The following is a 19662-nucleotide window of genomic DNA, read 5'->3' on the forward strand; positions in this document are numbered from 1 at the left end:
CATTCTCTTGTTCTATCTCTCTCTCTCTCATATCCTTTCAAAATCACAGAACAGAGATACATTTTTGACATTACAGTACAGAAATGAAATCTACCCACGGTGTTAAGGATTTCTCCAAAATATTCAGAATGAATACATGAGGCCAGACCTATTCAAGGGATAGCAGGTTTGTACACACATCCACCAAATATTCCAGGGGCATGGCAAATGGATTTTGGGTCCACTGGGGTTTGTCACATCAGAACAGTGCTTCAGTACAGATCACAAGGTCAGATCTTCTTTTAAAATTATAGATGTCTCAAATACAGTCTCCTCACTTTAGAATCAGGATTTGGTGCACTAAAATGTATTGACTTTTTTCAGTGGCTAAGGTGTGGAATGTTGAACACCTCTGCATGTCAACACAGTCTCAACTGGTGTTAATCTGCGGTTCAGTTAATCCTAAATGACCTGTAAGTAATCTATGCACAGGTATTTAGATGCCCTATTCCCTAGAGTGGCTACGATTGACAAAACAACAAGTTTGGTCATCTTGTGTTACAATCATTTTCTTTACATACAGTTCAAGTCAGAAGTTTACATACACCTTAGCCAAATACATTTCAACTCAGTTTTTCACAATTCCTGACATTTAATCCTAGTAAGAATTCCCTCTTAGGTCAATTAGGATCACCACTTTATTTTAAGAATGTGAAATGTCAGAATAATAGTAGAGATAATTATTTATTTCAGCTTTTCTTTCTTTCATCACATTCCCAGTTTGTCAGAAGTTTACATACACTCAATTAGTATTTCGTAGCATTGCCTTCAAATTGTTTAACCTGGGTCAAACGTTTCGGGTAGCCTTCCACAAGCTTGGCACTATAGGTTGGGTGAAGTTTGGCACATTCCTCCTGACAGAGCTGGTGTAACTGAGTCAGGTTTATAGGCCTCCTTGCTCGCACACGTTTTTTCAGTTCTGCCCACAAATTGTCTATGGGATTGAGGTCAGGTCTTTGTGATGGCCACTCCAATACCTTAACTTTGTTGTCCTTAAGCCATTTTGCCACAACTTTGGAAGTATGCTTGGGGTCATTGTCCATTTGGAAGACCCATTTGCAACAAAGCTTTAACTTCCTGACTGATGTCTTGAGATGTTGCTTCAATATATCCACATCATTTTCCTGCCTCATGATGCTATCTATTTTGTGAAGTGCACCAGTCCCTCCTGCAGCAAAGCACCCCCACAACATGATGCTGCCACCCCCGTGCTTCACGGTTTTGATGGTGTTCTTCGGCTTCCAAGCCTCCCCCTTTTTCCTCCAAACATAACGATGGTCATTATGGCCAAACAGTTATTTTTTTGTTTCATCAGACCAGAGGACATTTCTCAAAAAAGTACGATCTTCGTCCCCATGTCCAGTTGCAAACCGTAGTCTGGCTTTTTAATGACGGGTTTGGAGCAGTGGCTTCTTCCTTGCTGAGCTGCCTTTCAGGTTATGTCGATATAGGACTCGTTTTACTGTGGATATAGATACTTTTGTACATGTTTCCTCCAGCATATTCACAAGGTCCTGTGTTGTTGTTCTGGGATTGATTTGCACTTTTCGCACCAAAGTACGTTCATCTCTAGGAGACAGAACGCGTCTCCTTCCTGAGTGGTATGACGACTGCGTGGTCCCATGGTGTTTATACTTGCGTTCTATTGTTTGTAGAGATAAACGTGGTACCTTCAGGCATTTGGAAATGGCTTTTTCTGAGGTCTTGGCTGATTTATTCTTATTTTCCCATGTTGTCAAGCAAAGAGGCTAGGTAGGCATTGAAATACATCCACAGGTACACCTTCAATTGACTCAAATTATGTCAATTAGCCTATCAGAAGCTTCTAAAGCCATGAAATAATTTTCTGGAATTTTCCAAGCTGTTTAAAGTCACAGTCAACTTAGTGTATGTAAACTTCTGACCCACTGGAATTGTCATACAGTGAATTATAAGTGAAATAATCTGTCTATAAACAATTGTTGGAAAAATGACTTGTGTCATGCACAAAGTAGATGTCCTAACCGACTTACCAAAACTATAGTTTGTTAACAAGAAATTTGTGGAGTGGTTGAAAAACGAGTTTTAATGACTCCAACCTAAGTGTATGTAAACTTCCGACTTCAACTGTATACCCACAGACAGATAATATATATAAAATTGAAATTCATTGGTCGCGTACACGTATTTGCAGATGTTACTGCAGGTGCAGCAAAATGCTTAGGTTTCTAACTCCAACAGTGCAGTAATATAGGATGAGCCATGACCAGAATATAGCATATACATATATTGTGGGTAAAACAGAATATAAACACTGTGTACATAGGGCAGCAGTCTCTAAGGTGCAGGGTAGAGTACCGGGTGGTAGCCGGCTAGTAACAGTGACTAAAGTTCAGGGCAGGGTACTGGGTGGACTATTTTACAGTCTGATAGCCTTGAGATAGAAGCTGTTTCTCAGTCTCTCGGTTCCAGATTTGATGCACCTGTACTGTCTACGCCTTCTAGATGATAGCGGGGTGAACAGGCAGTGGCTTGGGTGGCTGATGATCTTCTTATAGATGGCTCTACATATTCCCAGAGATTACCTACTACACAATCTTCTCCACAGTAGTATTAAACAATCCATCATTCCCTTAACTGTGGCTGGTTTTGTTCCAAATAGCACCCTATTCCCTATATAGTGTACTACAAAAGTAGTGCACTATATAGGGGATAGGGTGCCATTTGGGATGCTGTGTTCAGTAATCAGACACATCCCTCTAGTGTCTTCTGCCTGTCTCTCCTGACTCCTCTGGCCCTGTCAGCTTCTCCTAGTGTTGCTTCAATCTCACAGTCACTCTGAGCTGAGCAGTCAAGTAGATGCTGACATGATTGCCTTTAAGCAGCGCCTCTTGTCCCCATCCCTCTTCTATCCCTCTCTGTCTTCCCCTCTCTTCTCCTCCCCTCTCTTCTCCTCCCCGCTCTTCTCCTTCCCTCCCCTCCTCTCCCCCCCCACCCTCCTCCACCCCTACTCCTCTCCTGCCCTCTCCTCCTCCCCCTCCTCTCCTCCCTTACTCTCATCATCAGTGACACACAGCTGCAGCCAGACAGGCCAGGCACCTCTTGTGACAGTAAGAGCACCATGATGGATTGCCCTGCCAAAACTGCTGATCAAAGGGGGTCAAAAGTCAAATCTGGGGCTGCACTATCTGAGCATGTGCAAGAGAGATAGGTTGCACTGGGCATGTGAAATAATTAGATAGGCAGTGGAGCTCTTGTTACAAATAACTCAGTTAAATCTGAATTTTATGAATTTTTGTTTGGTTTATAAACTTTTTTGAATTGAATGTGTTTATTTAATCTTTATTTTGTTTCTTTTTCAGTTTATTTGATCAAAGACACATTTTTAATAAGTATTTTTTTGGACTGTGAACATGAACAGCTGAGCTGGAGTACTTGATCTTCGGGGTTCATCAATATAATAGTGATTGGATGTGCTATCAGAGGTGTTATGGAGTGCAGTTTTATTAGTGCTTGTCTGATTGAGGAACATGGCTTATGTATACAGACAACTGGCACAGACAGTCATAGGAGGAAGATACCAAAATGTGCACCTCACCCCTCTCCCCTCTTTCCCTCATACATACACACACGCGCACATGCACACACACATACAGTATATAAACATAAAATGTAATCTACGCCCTGATCTGGCTGAATAGGCGCTCTGCTGAAAAGAGCAGACATTTAAAAGTTTGTGACATGTGTCACAGTAGCATTGACCCAGTGGTAGTGATGTACTGTAGGTAGAGATGACAGCATCCCAGCCACTGAAGATAACTCTGGGACATGCCAAGTTTGGTATGTGTCACGTCCTATCGTTGTCACGGCCACGCATCTCAACAAGATGCAGAGGTACTCCTGTACGTAAACAGCATCATTAAAACGGTCATGTTTTTACCTTTTACCTTGTTGAGAGATTACATGGTTAAAGGATTTATTGAAGTGATAATACCCGAGAAGCCAGTGTTTGGAGGAAGTCAAAGTCGAGGGCCGGCAAACTGTGCAACTATTTCCTCCAAACACCGGCTTCGAGGGCGTTATCACTTTTATACAACGGGTTGCCAACATATTCAAATAATGATTGACATATTTTCATTAAAAACATTATTTTGATGAATTTATTCATACTATTTTATCCTTGCACAAGATATAGTCCAGACACAAATCTAGGGTTGCTACCCAAGCCGTCAAGATGGTTTAAGAATTTGTACATGGTTTAAGGATTTTTATATATATATATATTTATATTGGATGCCTTCCTAATTTTGGGTTAAAACATTTATCAAATGTACTAATATTGGATAGACTTAGCACACATTTTGCTGAGGGGATATGTTCTTTGGAGAAAAGTTGTAATATTCTAGCTGTGCCACTAGAGATGCTGGTTCGAGTCCAGGCTCTATCGCAGCTGGCTGCGACCGAGAGACCAATGGAGCGGCGCACAATTGGCCCAGCGTCGTCCGGGTTAAGTGACGGTTTGGCCGGCAGGGATGTCCTTGTCCCATCGCACTCTAGTGACTCCTGTGGCGGGCCGGGAGCAGTGCACGTTGACACTGTTGCCAGGTGTAGGATGTTTCCTCCGACACATTGGTGTGGCTGGCTTCCGGGTTAAGCGGGCATTGTGTCAAGAAGCAGTGCGGCTTGGCGGGTCGTGTTTCGGAGGACACACAGCTCTCGATCTTCGCCTCTTCCGAGTCCGTACGGGAGTTGCAACGATGAGACAAGACTGTAACTACCAATTGGATACCGCGAAATAGGGGACAAAAAATGGGTAAAATAATATAAATATATATATATATATTTTGTCCACCCACACTGTCTCAGGGATACACTATGTGCCTTGTATCTCACAAAGAATAAGAAAATTACATCTTTATGGAAGAACTGACCCAGTCATCATCCCCCAGGTCGTAGGCCTACTCCATCAATAAGAGTCAGACATACAGTAGTGCACTACATAGGGAATAGGTTACCATTTGGTACGAGTCTGATTTCATGCCTGGTTTCAGATTAGCGACATTTATCACTGTGAGAGAAGATGGTATAATTAGCTTGTCAGTCTACTTTAGGCTGAGCTAGCGCCCGGCTAGCTCTCTGCGGGAAGAAGGATGGACTGCATGCCAAAGGACCTGACAGCCAGTCGATAATGTGGCAATTAATGTCATAAATAATTCTAAAGCCAATTACTTCAAAATGGACCCTGCACTCTCAAAAAAGCACTGTATTTGCTATCCTTCCCCTTCTAGCAGAAGGGGTCGATTTTTTCCCTTCTACATATGCGACTAATATAGCCATATGGCAGGGTTCACCAACTGACAGTGGTTTGATTTGGCCCCCAAAGATATATAAACATTTTAAAAAATGAATTAAAGACTAAAAACACCAGGAAATCAGCTCCAAAAACGTTGATGTTGGATAATCTGTTCCAAGTATTCCCACGCATAATACAGACATGTGATCGTATACAAATGCAAGCAATGTTTGAAATTATTATGTTTTTGTCAAATATCATATCTGCTACTTGCGGTCAACTTGCAGTCTACAGATTATTTGTAATTGTGTTCCGGCCCCCTGACCTGCCACTCGAGAAAGAATTGGCCTGTGGGGGAATCTAGTAGAGGATCCCTGCCATATGGTGAAACCATAATAATTTCGGATAGGATTTATACAGTACATGGTCTTATGTGTATTTGTACAGTCAACACAAACATACATTTCATTTGAGAATGCCTAATATACTGTGTGTGTGTGTGTGTGTGTGTGTGTGTGTGTGTGTGTGTGTGTGTGTGTGTGTGTGTGTGTGTGTGTGTGTGTGTGTGTGTGTGTGTGTGTGTGTGTGTGTGTGTGTGCGTGTGGACGTGTGTGTACGGACGTGTGTGTGTGTGGACGTGTTCCTACAAGAATAGTAAATGAACAAACATTTGACCAACTGGGGACATTTTGTTAGTCGCAACAAAGTCAAATGCTATTTCTAGGGGGTTTAGGGTTAAAGTTAGTATTAGGGTTAGTTCTAGTGTTAGGTTTAGGGTTAAGGTTAGATCTTCGGGATAAGGTTAGGGGTTTGGGAAAATAGGATTTTGAATGGGACTGAATTGTGTGTCCCCACAAGGTTAGTTATACAAGAGTGTGTGTGTGTGTGTGTGTGTGTGTGTGTGTGTGTGTGTGTGTGTGTGTGTGTGTGTGTGTGTGTGTGTGTGTGCGTGCGTGCGTGCGTGCGTGTGTGTGTGTGTTGGTGGTATCATTATTTCTTTGTCATATTTTCCAATAAATTTCTATTGAAATTGGAACATGTCAAAACATATATTGTTAATATGGGTATCAAACGACTGTTTTCATCTAAATGAATGTGCCTCATCTCCTCTCATGTCCGGTCATAACAGAATGGTTTCTCAAGTTCATAAATAATGTGAGTCAATAATTGAATGGGAATAGCAGTTAAATATATCAGATGTATCTCTAAATCCTTCCGGAAGGCCTTGAGACGGAGGGTCAAGCTGGGTGGTAATATATAGAGTAGACTGTGATGTCTGAAGGTTGTGTCAGTTCTCTTCTACATAATGCATGGATCGTGTAACTCAGACTGACTCCAATCTCCTGAACCTGAACCTTGGAATGAGCATTTTACTAAGTAAATCAGCCAACATGGTGGCATTTCTATTAACCCACCAATGTGCTACTGACACAGTCATGAATCATGAATCATATCATATCATACAAATTATAAATCATGTTTACTACTACATAGGGTGAGGGGTAAATGTTATTAGATACATACCGCCATCTGTTTGCAGTTATGGCTAATTTATTTTTAGCGCAGTAGTAAGTAATAAAATGGAGTGTTGTCTTTTAGAGGGTTGGGAGTAATAACAACTGGGAAGGAGGGTAAATGGAGGGCACTGGTGTAATCAATCTAGCATATACTCAGTCAGAGTATAATTAATGTACTTGTACTGAAGTGTCTTTGGCACATTGAATTTTACCGTGAATTTCACCAGATTATACCAAACATTGACTGTACAGTATAGTTAATACAGTAATGTTCACTATCAAGAGGTCCAAATGCAACATGATAAGTCATTACTTCAGCAGATGTACAATAGCCTATATATGTAAAACAAATATACTTCCCACATTGTCTTCTCAAGGTACACTGTAAAGAAAAAATCCTGTTGTTTTACTGTAACTTACTGGCAGCCAGTTACCTGTAAATTACTGTAAAAGAAAGTACAGTATATAACTGTAATTTCCCCCCAAACTGTGGTTTAACACTACATTACTGTAAAGTGCTTGCTTTACAGTAATGTACTGTTAAACCAAAATGTAACCCTATGAGGTTTATATTTTGTCTGTGAAGCAGTGTAGTCTTCTCTGGATATGTTCAATAATATTGAATGTGTAATATGTTGCATTATATCTCACTGTAGTGTAAATGCTTACTGTACGCCCTATAGGGTTTATATGTTATATTTGAAGCGGTTTACACCCCCCCAGGACACTGTGGTTCAAGCATTGAGGTAGCAGAGAGCTTCGATTTATGCAAGCACTGAAACAAAGGAGTCAAACATTTTGACCTTTACAGAAAACACAAAGGGTTCAGGGCCAATGGTGCCTCAGAGGCAAACTGTACCCTTTTGAAGGAGCAGGGGGGCCTTCGCTTACGACATGGATCAAATGTTTATCTGCTACCGTTTGTACCGCTCAAATTGTACCAGTTGAAAAAGGGAAGAACAGAATCTCCTTGGCTGTCTTTGCTACACCGTTCTTTTTTCCTTCCATGTATGCTTCACCTTTATTATTTAGATATTTTTTCATGAATGCTTTCTTTTTTATATAATATAAGAGTCAAAAATAGGAGAAAAGGAAGGAGTAGTGATAGTGGAAGTAATACAATTTTACTTTACTGATTTTACTCAAGTTGGGTTTATTGAAATGTTTTAAAATGGTTGCAAGGTCCACTACTGTACAGGTCCCATATTGTTCAACCCCTCTGCTTGCGTGCAGCCAGGTCTGAGAAGAGAGGATCCTTCTGTTCTCATTACTTTCTGTATCAGAGAGGAACCTAATGCAAAATGAATGTGGCCCATGGCATAAAATATGGTGGTCGAGCTTGGCACAGAAGATCTCTGTTCAAAAAGCCTTGGAACATCTGTGTAAACACATGGCTTTTTTTCAACGATGTAGACAATGTTCTCCTAGCCTTAAGATAGATGTCTGGGGCAATATACATTGCCCTGAGGCTGTACTCTACTGTACCAGGCTGGCCCTCAACATCTGTAAACCACCCAGATCTACTTGCAATATCCAAGCATTATCGTAGGGTGTAGTGGAATATCCCAGCATTATAGCAGGGTACAGAAGAATTAAGGCTTGGGTCTTAATTTGGGGTCTTCGTTCATACAAATATTTTCTTAAACATTTAGCTTATTAGTCTAGTGAACAAAAAACAGTGTCGACTTTGTACAGTAAAAAAGGATCTAACATGTCCCCACACTATTTCAATATTAGGATTTTCTTCCAAATATTTTTGGTGGTGTAGTTCTCCACTAATGCATAGAATCAATTGTCAATATAAAGATAAGCAGACCTTTGTACTATTGAATAACAATAGTTTCAGACATTCAGAAGAAATAACATGGTCTGAAAAGACACGGGTGGTTTTATAAAGGTCATATCTGTGGGCTTACAAGCGTTTGTAATCCAAACAAAAAAGAACAAGAAATACCAGTGAACGATAACAACCTCATAGAAACCTGCTCCTCCTTCCTTTGTTGTTGTTCTTCTTCTGTATTTCTGTTAATAATAGCCCAGGGTAAAGATTTATCTGCTGTTGACAATTTACTTCAGCTTCAAATAAAGCAGCCAAGGTCACTTTTTCCTTCCCCTCTTTTTCTCCTTCTGTGGGCTGCCGGTCCCCACAGGATTAAATTGTCATGTCCTTCTAATAGACAGCACAGGGAATCATTAGTCCTGCTCAGCTGTCTGACTGATAGGCTTTTCAGGCCTATCACCAGAGTGTCTGGCTGTGTCCAGAATAGCACCCTATTCCCTACACTGTGCACTACTGTTGACCAGGGCCCATAGGGAAACACATAGGGCTCGTCAAATGCAGTGCACTATGTAGGGAATAAGGTGCAATTTGGGACGCAGGCACAGCCATAGGCCTCCCCTCCCTCCCTCCCTCAGCCAGCCAGCCATTATTGACACTGTGTCAGGGCTGAGAGGGGGATGGCTTAATCAGGCAGGACACTCAACATTGATTTGACAAGCCTGGCGTAATGACCTCCTTGTTTTGGTAAAGGATCACTGTTTATCCAGGATGGCATTGATGCACTAAGAGCCACCGCCTAGCTAGCTAGCTCGCCTACTGCATTGTCATGGAAACTATTATCACTAGAGGCTGCATGGCTAGCTCAGCTCTGGTGTGTGTGTGTGTGTGCTCTGATGCTGCTCTGGCAGTGATCTCAGTAACCAACAATCCCATATTTCAGTAGTGCAGTAGTGCATAGGGATAGGGATTCGAGTGTGCTTCAGTAGCTGCGACAGCCATGGTGTATCAGTGCAATCAACAGCCCCTCCGGTTTCCTCGAGCATCTGAGGTGTCAGACAGTAAATATTATTGGCATGCTGACAGTCCCCCGCCGAGCCAGGGTGTGTAAAAACGTTAATAAGCAACATGATGGGCCCACTTCATCCCAAGGTGAGAATGTGGAGACTGTCTTATCAACTATTATCCACAGGCTGCACTGAGACAGCCAAGCCTCCCCTGTCAGATGATTTGTCTGGCAATCGCAAAGGGGGAATTCAGACACAGAGTTACACGCTTGTAAATGGAAATGTATTCCCTTTTTATGCTTTTCTCTCGGTGCGTATTCTGACCTTGAACTTAAGCATGAGGAAACGCATGTGACAGTCAGCTTTTCCTTTGGGGTGGAGATTAAAGAAATAAAGGTGTGGCTACAGATACGCCGTATTCTGACCTTGACATAATTCCCTCATTCCACCACCTTTACGCGTGAGGAAACCATGAATAAGGTCGAGCACCTGTAGGTTCAAAGTGGAAAAACATCTACACTTAATAACAGTGTTCTCCTTGCACTGTAATGTATAAATTGATAAGTGCTAGGTAAATGAGTAATCCGTTTGGAGAAGGGGATTGTAATTACAACTAGAAATTGTTTTAGATGATTTTTTCTTATGATCACTGGAGACATGTGAAACCAGTCATATGGAAGCAAACTGAAAATCATATCAACATGGAATGTATTGCAAACCCTTTTTCACAGCGAAGTAGGCTATAACTAGCTGTGCCGTTATTCAGAATTGTTATTGTTTGTCTTCATAATTTGCGGGGATGAAATTTGGAGATCCAATCTATTGGCTTCGGATGTGATCTTCCTGTCCGGGTTGGCGCCCCCCTCGGGTTCGTGCCATGGGGGAGATCTTCATGGGCTATACTCAGCCTTGTCTCAGGGTAGTAGGTTGGTGGTTGAAGATATCCCTCTAGTGGTGTGGGGGCTGTGCTTTTTTCAAAGTGGGTGGGGTTATATCCTGCCCGTTTGGCCCTGTCCGGGGGTATCGTCGGACAGGGCCACAGTGTCTCCTGACCCCTCCTGTCTCAGCATCCAGTATTTATGCTGCAATAGTTTGTGTCGGGGGGCTAGGGTCAGTCTGTTATATCTGGAGTATTTCTCCTGTCTTATCCGGTGTCCTGTGTGAATTTAAGTATGCTCCCTTTTATTCTCCCCCTCTTGTTCTGTTTCTCTTTTTCTCTCTCTTTCTTCTCTCGGAGGACCTGAGCCCTAGGACCTTGCCTCAGGACTACCTGGCCTGATGACTCCTTGCTGTCCCCAGTCCACCTGGTCATGCTGCTGCTCCAGTTTCAACTGTTCTGCCTGCGGCTATGGAACCCTGACCTGTTCACTGGACATGCTACCTTGTCCCGGACATGCTCTCTCTACCGCACCTGCTGTCTCTAACTCTGAATGATCGGCTATGAAAAGCCAACTGACATTTACTGCTGAGGTGCTGACCTGTTGCAACCTCTACAACCACTTATCTGACCCTGCTGGTCATCGAGGAACGTTTGAACATCTTGGCCATGTTCTGTTATAATCTCCACCCAGCACAGCCAGAAGAGTACTGGCCACCCCTCAGAGCCTGGTTCATCTCTAGGTTTCTTCCAAGGTTCCGGCCTTTCTAGGGAGTTTTTCCTAGCCACCGTGCTTCTACATCTGCATTGATTGCTGTTTGGTTTCTGTACAGCACTTTTTGACATTGGCTGATGTAAAAAGGGCTTTATAAGTACATTTGATTGATTGATTGTAGCGCCCAACCTACCGTGTTGATTTATGCACTCGACAATGTTTTAACTATATGCTATATCATGTTAAATATAAGCAACTATTGGGAGACAGTAATACCCACATACATTTATAACTGTCACTTTAGTGTCCATTTTGCATCATTCCATTCCATTCCGTTAACCTTTCTTTCCTTTGTCACGTCCGTGTAGTTTTTCCTGAGGGTCGCTAGCAGTAGTGGATCATATTACGTTCGCAATAATTATAGAACTCAGATCACACATAGCAGTTTAAACCTGCAGCCTGGCACACGGTTCAAGACGGCTGCACTGCTGTCATTACAGTTCAATTCTTAGTGAGGATTATTATGGTAGATTTATAGGACTGTTTAACCCCTATTGTACAGTACACTTGTCTCACCTTCCAATATTTCATGGATTTAACTTGAATATGGAAACTTTCAGGATTAATCAAACCACTGTCTTTTGCTTCATCAATATATTTTGTTCATAAAGGCTCAACAAACCAGTTTTTGTTATGATTCATAAATACTTTCCTAACCCTAAAATAATTTACAAGATCAGAGTATTTTTTTTATCTACCAATTGATGCTGAAACAGAGACGAATATTCATATATTTAGATGACTTTCTTTCATTGATCCCTAATATTCTGAACCTCTTCTCTTGATATGCTAGTGAGTCTGTCAACAAAATTCGAATTAAAGGTACACCGTATTTAAAGAGCGTGTTACACACCTGCATAAGGTAAATCTGAATACCTGGACACATCTAGACAAAGGAACACTTATGTGAGAATGTGATTCATTGACTACAGCTCAGCGTTCAACACAAGTGCCCTCAAAGCTCATCACTAAGCTAAGGACCCTGGGACTAAACACCTCCCTCTGCAACTGGATCCTAGACTTCCTGATGGGCCGCCCCCAGGTGGTAAGGGTAAGTAACAACACATCCTCAACACGGGGGCCCCTCAGGGGTGCGTGCTCAGTCCCCTCCTGTACTCCCTGTTCATTCATGACTGCATGGCGAGGCACGGCCATGCAGTCATCCAGCACCATCATTAAGTTTGCCGACCACAACAGTGGTAGGCCTGATCACCGACAACGACGAGACAGACTTATAGGGAGGTCAGAGACCTGTGCCAGGACAACAACCTCTCCCTCAACGTGATCAAGACAAAGGACATGCTTGTGGACTACAGGAAAAGGAGGACCGAGCACGCCCCCATTATCAACGACAGGGCTGTAGTGGAGCAGGTTGAGCGCTTCAAGTTCCTGGTGTCCACATCACCAACAAACTAACATGGTCCAAGCACACCAAGACAGTCGTGAAGAGGGCATGACAAAGCCTATTCCCCCTCAGGAGACTGAAAATATTTGGCATGGGTCCTCAGATCTTCAAAAGGTTCTACAGCGACTGGTTACGTCACTGCCTGATATGGCAACTGCTCGGCCTCCGACCGCAAGGCACTACAGAGGGTAGTCCGTACGGCCCAGTACATCCCTTGGGCCAAGCTTCCTGCCATCCAGGACCTCTATACTAGGCGGTGTCAGAGGAAGGCCCTAAAAATTGTCAAAAACTCCAGCCATCCTAGTTATAGACTGTTCTCTCTGCTACCGCACGGCAAGCGGTACTAGAGTGCCAAGTCTAGGTCCAAAAGGCTTCTAAACAGCTTCTACCCCCAAGCCATAAGACTCCTGAACATCTAATCAAATGGCTACCCAGACTATTTGCATTGTCCCCCCCTTGTACACTGCTGCTACTCTGTTTATTATCTATGCATAGTCACTTTAATAACTCTACTGTACCGACATGTACATATTACCTCAATTACCTCGACTAACCGGTGCCCCCGCACATTGACTCTGTACCGGTACCCCATGTACATAGCCTCGCTATTGTTATTTTACTTCTGCTATTTAATATTTGTCACTTTTATTTATCATTTGGGGGGGGGGGATTTTTGCTTAAAACTGCATTGTGAGGATACCCTAGGATAGGGGGCGCCACAGCGCATTTTGAAAAAAATTCGTTCCCATTTTCAACGGCCTACTAATCAAACTCAGAAGCTAGGACATGCATATACTTATTATATATGGATAGAAAACACCCTAAAGTTTCTAAAACTGTTTGAATGGTGTCTGTGAGTATAACAGAACTCCTATGGCAGTCAAAACCCCGAGACCGATTGAAACAGGAAGTGGAATTCAGAATTGTGGACTCGACTTCTCATCTTTCCCTATTAATCACACAGTTAACAATGGTTCAGTGAGCACTTCCTATTGCTTCCACTAGATGTCGCCAGTCTTTTCACAGTGGTTTGAGCCTTATACAGTCGAAACTCAGTGAATGAGACGCGTTGGAAATTGGTCACAGGGGATGGGCCATCACCATTATGACGCCGGCGGCCATGTCTACCCCCACCTTTGTAAACGGTTTGAAACACAATGAAATCATCCCCCTCGAATCTTATTGGCTCTCTTGGTGTTACAGGCCCTGAAGATTAATGTTTTACAACGTTTGACATGTTTGAACGAACCTAAATGGGAAAAAAACGTTTTATTTCGACACGGCTGTGCCACGCCCGGCAGAGTATTTGGATACAGCATTCAGACGCGCTAACAACAGAAAGCTAATGGAACATAAATGATGGACTTTTTCGACCGAAAATACATCTGTTGTGGACCTGGGATTCCTGGAAGTGCTTTCTGATGAAGACAACTAAAGGTAGGCGATTATTGACAATATTATACAAGATGAGATGTGACATGCGATTGTTCCAAGATGGCGCCGAGCTCGGTTTATTAGCTCATTTTCTGTGTATCGCATCTCCTTTTATCGCAAAGTGTGATTACCCAGTAAAGTTAATTTAAAATCTGGTATGACAGGTGTTCTCAAGAGATATTCATCTATAAATGTTAGATTGACAATATAAATTTAAAAAATCGTTTTCGAATAGTAATAAATGGAATTATGCGCTATTTCCCGGGACGCATTTGAGGGGAAAATAGTCAGTCAACGTTACGAGCCGATGTAAAATGCTGTTTTTATATATAAATATGACCTTTATTGAACAAAAGAATGCATGCATTGTATAACATGATGTCCTAGGTGTGTCATCTGATGAAGTTTGTAAAAGGTTAGTGCTGCATTTAGCTGTTTTTTGGTTATTTGTGATGCAAGTGGTTGGTCGGAAAATGGCTATGTTGCTGCTTTTTACGATGGACTCATCTAACATAATCTAATGATTTGCTTTTCCTGTAAAACCTTTTTGAAATCGGACGACGTGGGTCGATTCAGGAGAGGTGTATCTATAAAAAAAATATATATATATATAAAAATAAAAAATTAAATTATGATTTTTTTTTAATGCTAATTGGCGATATGATTTTTCGCTGGATTTTGATCCCGCTAACGGGATCAGACGCTGAAGAGGTTTTAAGGGCTTGTAAGTAAGCATTTCACTGTAAGGTGAAATACCTGTTGTATTCGACGCACATTTGATTTGCACATTTGATTTGATTTGGAATACCAACTACTGAGAAGTGCATTGGAAAGTGTGCATAGGAAAAACATGCATTACCTATGTCTGAATTTGCCCCAAAATGCCTTGTGTATACTAGAATATATAGCCTAGAAGCTACAGTATGCTGGACTGTATTCCTCTTAAAATGGAGTTGATATTTCATATGTACAATATAATTAGTAATTCAATTATTAGGGATCCTCCACACCTATAAAAAAAATATAAGATCACAAATAACAATATGACATAGAACACAATACATCAGATTTTTTAATTTGTGAAAATACAAAATTAAATCATGTACAACTTATTTACAATCCTTAAAAAGACAATATACTGTATTTAGCATTGGATATTGTATGTGCAAATGTAGGACCTTAATTTGATAGTAGTGTATTTGAGGTTCAAAAAAGCTTCTGAAGTTTGTAGTTTCCACTTTGAAATTTCAGACTTGATTTTCCCTAAAGGAACATTTTCATAATGTCCATGAATTCTAATACACATAATTCACATTTCCGCTTTGCTGCAGGATTATTTCCTTGCTGTAGCAAACTGGCTCAAATTAAGATTCTACATCTGTATGACATAGTCAGAAATATAAACGTAGCACTTGTCATTGTGTCCACAAATCAAAGTGTTAAAATATACAAACAAAACAAACTAAACTGCAATGCCAATCTCCTCTTCACCCAACATCTATAAACGCAATAGAAATAATTCACTAAAGCTTTGTATTGACTTCTTGAAAGGACCTAGAAGTAAACATAGAACATTTTATTTCGCAGTTACTAAGTAAATGCCTAATTTCAATGTTAGTTTAAGACTTTTTAACTCTCATTATTCATTACAATGCTAATTATCTTCAGGGAATCTGTACATTCCCAATAACCTTTTACAATTAAATATCACATTTTTCCAAGAATTTACATGATTTGAAATGTAATTTATACGGTTTGAAATGTCTCTATGACTAGATATGACACGCTCTTCTTTAGCAAAAGCAATATACATGCCCTGTTTCTATATAATCCCTATCTTAATAAACCACTTTCTCTACAGTGGGTCTTTAGCCAGAGTTGTCCTTTGACCTAAACACTGCCCGGCACATTGCTGGCATGGAAATCTTGGGTGTTCCCCACGTCAGCAAAATGCCACACCATTTCTTTCTTCAGATTACTGACCTTTTCTGTCTCTTTAGAGTCATGTACTGCTTTGTATTGTATGCAGACAGAAAAGAGATTAACACATATGGTTATGGTTTATGGACATGACACATTGGTGAACAGTTTTAGTGTCAGTTGTGTTACACCAAAACATGAGAAACTGGCAGTAAAAAGCTTTGTACTGTAGTTAGCCAAATGCTCCCTTTAGATTCAGCTGTTTTGGGGTATATCTACAGAAAATCCTTGACCTTCTTCTACAGTCTGAGTACAGCACTGGGACTGGTCATGGAGAACATCCAAGGTACTCTAGTGCCTCCATGCCAAGCAGTGCTTACAGCCAAAGAAGGATCCGTCTACTGGTATAGCTCTGGTCCAGGGGGTTAATGCGCATTCCTCTACTAACAGAGTTGCGGAGAGAGCTGTGAGATCGGTGAGTGGGTTCAGGGGTCAGGGGTTGTTGTAGTTGCGTGATGGTACCAGAGCTACAGATATATACACCCACTTCATACGATATGTGGCTTTCTAATTTTTTCACCTAATTCCTGGTGATATTAACATAATTTACAGTATAACCCTCCCTGTGAATCCAGGTAAGTCTATTAAGGAATTACGGTATAGGTAGGGGTAAACAGGTAGGGTTATACAGTATAACCTAATCTAATAAGTAGGCCTATTAGTTAAGGTAATTGAGGTATAGGTAGGGTTAAACAGGTAGGGTTATACAGTATAACCTAATCCAATAGGTAGGCTTATTAAGGTAATTAAGATATAGGTAGGGTTATACTGGTAGGGTTATACATTATAACCTAATCTAATAGATAGGCCTATTACAGTAATTAAGATTTTGGCAGGGTTAAACAGGTAGGGTTATACAGTATAACCTAATCCAATAGGTAGGCTTATTAGTTAAGGTAATTAAGGTCCGTTCATCTTATTAGCTGCTCGGTTAGCTACTGAACATCCTCCAAAACAGCTTCATCATACTTGGGTTATAGCATTATGTCGCTATAATGACAGGTCAAATGTATTGGGAATATGGTTTATTTTGTATTTCCAGTGTCATTCCACCCACATCTCATATTCCAGTATATTTGTTGGACATTGATATCAAAGCTAAAAAGGCAGGAAGTATCCTGTAGATCAGAAGATGCGAAAACAAACTGGCCAATCGAAATAAGGCTTGGGCCAATACAATAAAATGTACTATTTTGACATGAATGTTGACAATCAATCACAAATATAGTCTTGCGAACTGACTCTTAATAAATGAAGATCCACAAAGTGATAATATGGTGAAATCAAAATCGATAACAATATAATTCTGGTGGGACAGCATTTAACAAAAAAACCATATACCCTTTTGCAAACTTTGTTTTGTATTGTATCTTACCAGGCATGTCAAAAACACATGGACCCAAAGCGTACGACTTTCCAATACTGGATACATGTCAGTCTTGAAACACTATTCTACAAATGAATGTTAAAAAATGAAAATGCTTTCAATGGCAAATCATTTGTCCAGTTTCATAACAATCTAATATAATGTTTCATGATATGTAATCTTGTGTTGCGTTGCTATCTATTCTGACTGAAGCGACCCTCATTCTCCAAAATGGGTAATTGATGGAGTCTGGTCACTAAGGAGGAACTGGCTGTGCAAACTACATGGCTGAGTGTTAACGTTAGTGACTGACTGTACATTTGATTGATATATGATTGTATTTATGTATATTACGTTGCTTCATTTATATATAAATATATATATTATGTTACTGTATGTACTGTACATATGAACTGGGAAAAGGTTGTCCTTTTCCAAGATGTTAGTTTGTACTGATGTGATCAGTAACTGGTGACTGATGAAGAAGGAATCTGAGGGAGAATAATGAATGATGTTTTCCCATGCAAACACCCCATTCGTCCCAGCAATTCCTTTGTTCTCTGGAGTTCTATGTTAAAAGAATGCTTCGGGATTTTGGCAATGAGGCCCTTTATCTACTTCCCCAGTGTGGATACCATTTTTATGTCTCTGCATGCAGTTTGAAGAAAGTTTCTAACTTGCATTAGCGCAATGACAAAGTCTATGGGTATCTGCTAGCATGCTAGCACATAGACTTCCAGTCATTGCGCTATGTGTAACGCTTGTTAGCATTGGCTCGTGAAACTACCTCAAACTTCCTTCATACTGGACACAGAGACATAAGAATTGTATCCACGAGTTCATCTGACTCAGGGGGAAATATATACAATCCCAAAGTATCCCTTTAAAGCTAGAATCTTTACTTGAAACAATAAAGCGGTCAACCCTTTTTGGGGGGGTAAAAAAGCTGAGGGATGGGCCTGGAGAAATGTAACCACTCTCAAATTCATAGAGAGAGCTACGGATGCAAGGACTGACCAGCCATGATATCAACATTACAGTTTTAACCATGTTTTGAGGCTATATAGTATTTGTTTACATATACATTGTTTACAAACATTGGAGTAAAACAAGCGTATATTTTGGGTTCTGATGGGGTACGACAGTTGAACTAAGCTCATGAGGCAAGTTTAAGTTATATTCTTCAAGATTCAATGGGTATATATCATTAAAGCAACTAAAGATTCTAGCTTTAAGGTGTTCTTCAGGTTCCAGTTCCACGGGTTCTAGGTGTACTTCCATGTGTTCTCTAGGTGGGTTCTAGATGTTCTTGGGTTCTAGTTCCAAGTATTCTTTCCAGGTGTTCTACAGGTGGGTTCTACTGTAGGTGTCAACATGGGGTTCTGTAGTTCAGCATTCGTCCTCCACCTCTCTGATGGATGGAATATGGTTGTTGGTGGATTTGTAAGGGTTCTGGTTGACCTGGTGGTTGGCTGTGTGACTACTGTGACTAGTACTCATTGGCTTGATGTGAATGCTCCTGTGGTAGGCCGCGTTCTTAGGCTCATCTGTAAACCATGTCTTTTCTGAGAAGCAACAGAGAAATCAAACAGTTAATGGTTTGTGGATGTTACTGGTTCCATCTTAAATGTCACCCTATTCCCTATACAGTGCACCTTCTTTTGACCAGAGCCCATAGGGGACTGGTCAAAAGTAGTGCACTAGGGAATAAGGTGCCACTTGGAATGCAATCACTGTTTACCAAAATGTCTAAGTGATTAAAAGGCTATATCATAAGCATTCCAAATCAGTGCTGTTTAAGCTGAATGGGACATAATGTCAGATAGCAAGCTATCTTTATAGAATAGTTTACCATGCTGTTGTGTGTGTCAGTGGTCATGCAATGCAAATATCATAATGTACCGCCACAGTACAATAGTCTAAACAATCAATGCATTCAGCTCTGGGTCAGCTGGGATGGCTGAAATGGACTCATAGTCCCTAATGGCACCCTAATCCTTATATAGTGCACTACTTTTGACCCAGAGCTTTATGGGTCCTGGTCAAAAGGTGTGCACTTTAAAGGGAATTTACTCTACTTTGACTGACTTTACTTTTTTACTTTATGTCCCCATCTGGAACATGTGTTTGCTGTTTAATTTGTCTGAAAACAAGTCAAAGTGGCATCAAACCATTTGGTGTGGTCATATGAACAACTCCATAATGTAGTATTT

The 19662-nt window shown here is 41.0% G+C and overlaps 1 protein-coding gene across 9 annotated transcripts in view; it reads right to left on the reverse strand.

Annotated features, from left to right (window-relative positions):
- Positions 1-15157: 15157 nt before the first annotated feature.
- The window catches only part of LOC106611671 (calcium-activated potassium channel subunit alpha-1), a 231384-nt gene continuing 226879 nt past the window's right edge, over positions 15158-19662 (reverse strand). For 4 of the 9 annotated variants that reach the window (XM_014212234.2, XM_014212216.2, XM_014212208.2 and 1 more), the window contains one exon: positions 15158-19014. In XM_014212234.2, the coding sequence (XP_014067709.1) occupies positions 18839-19014 (176 nt within the window). In that variant the 3' untranslated portion in view covers positions 15158-18838. The remainder of the gene's footprint in view (positions 19015-19662) is intronic. The other 5 variants (XM_014212201.2, XM_014212191.2, XM_045723527.1 and 2 more) reach the window with 2 other exon arrangements.

The sequence above is a fragment of the Salmo salar genome, chromosome ssa01 (genome assembly GCF_905237065.1).
Source record: "Salmo salar chromosome ssa01, Ssal_v3.1, whole genome shotgun sequence".
NCBI lineage: Eukaryota > Metazoa > Chordata > Actinopteri > Salmoniformes > Salmonidae > Salmo > Salmo salar.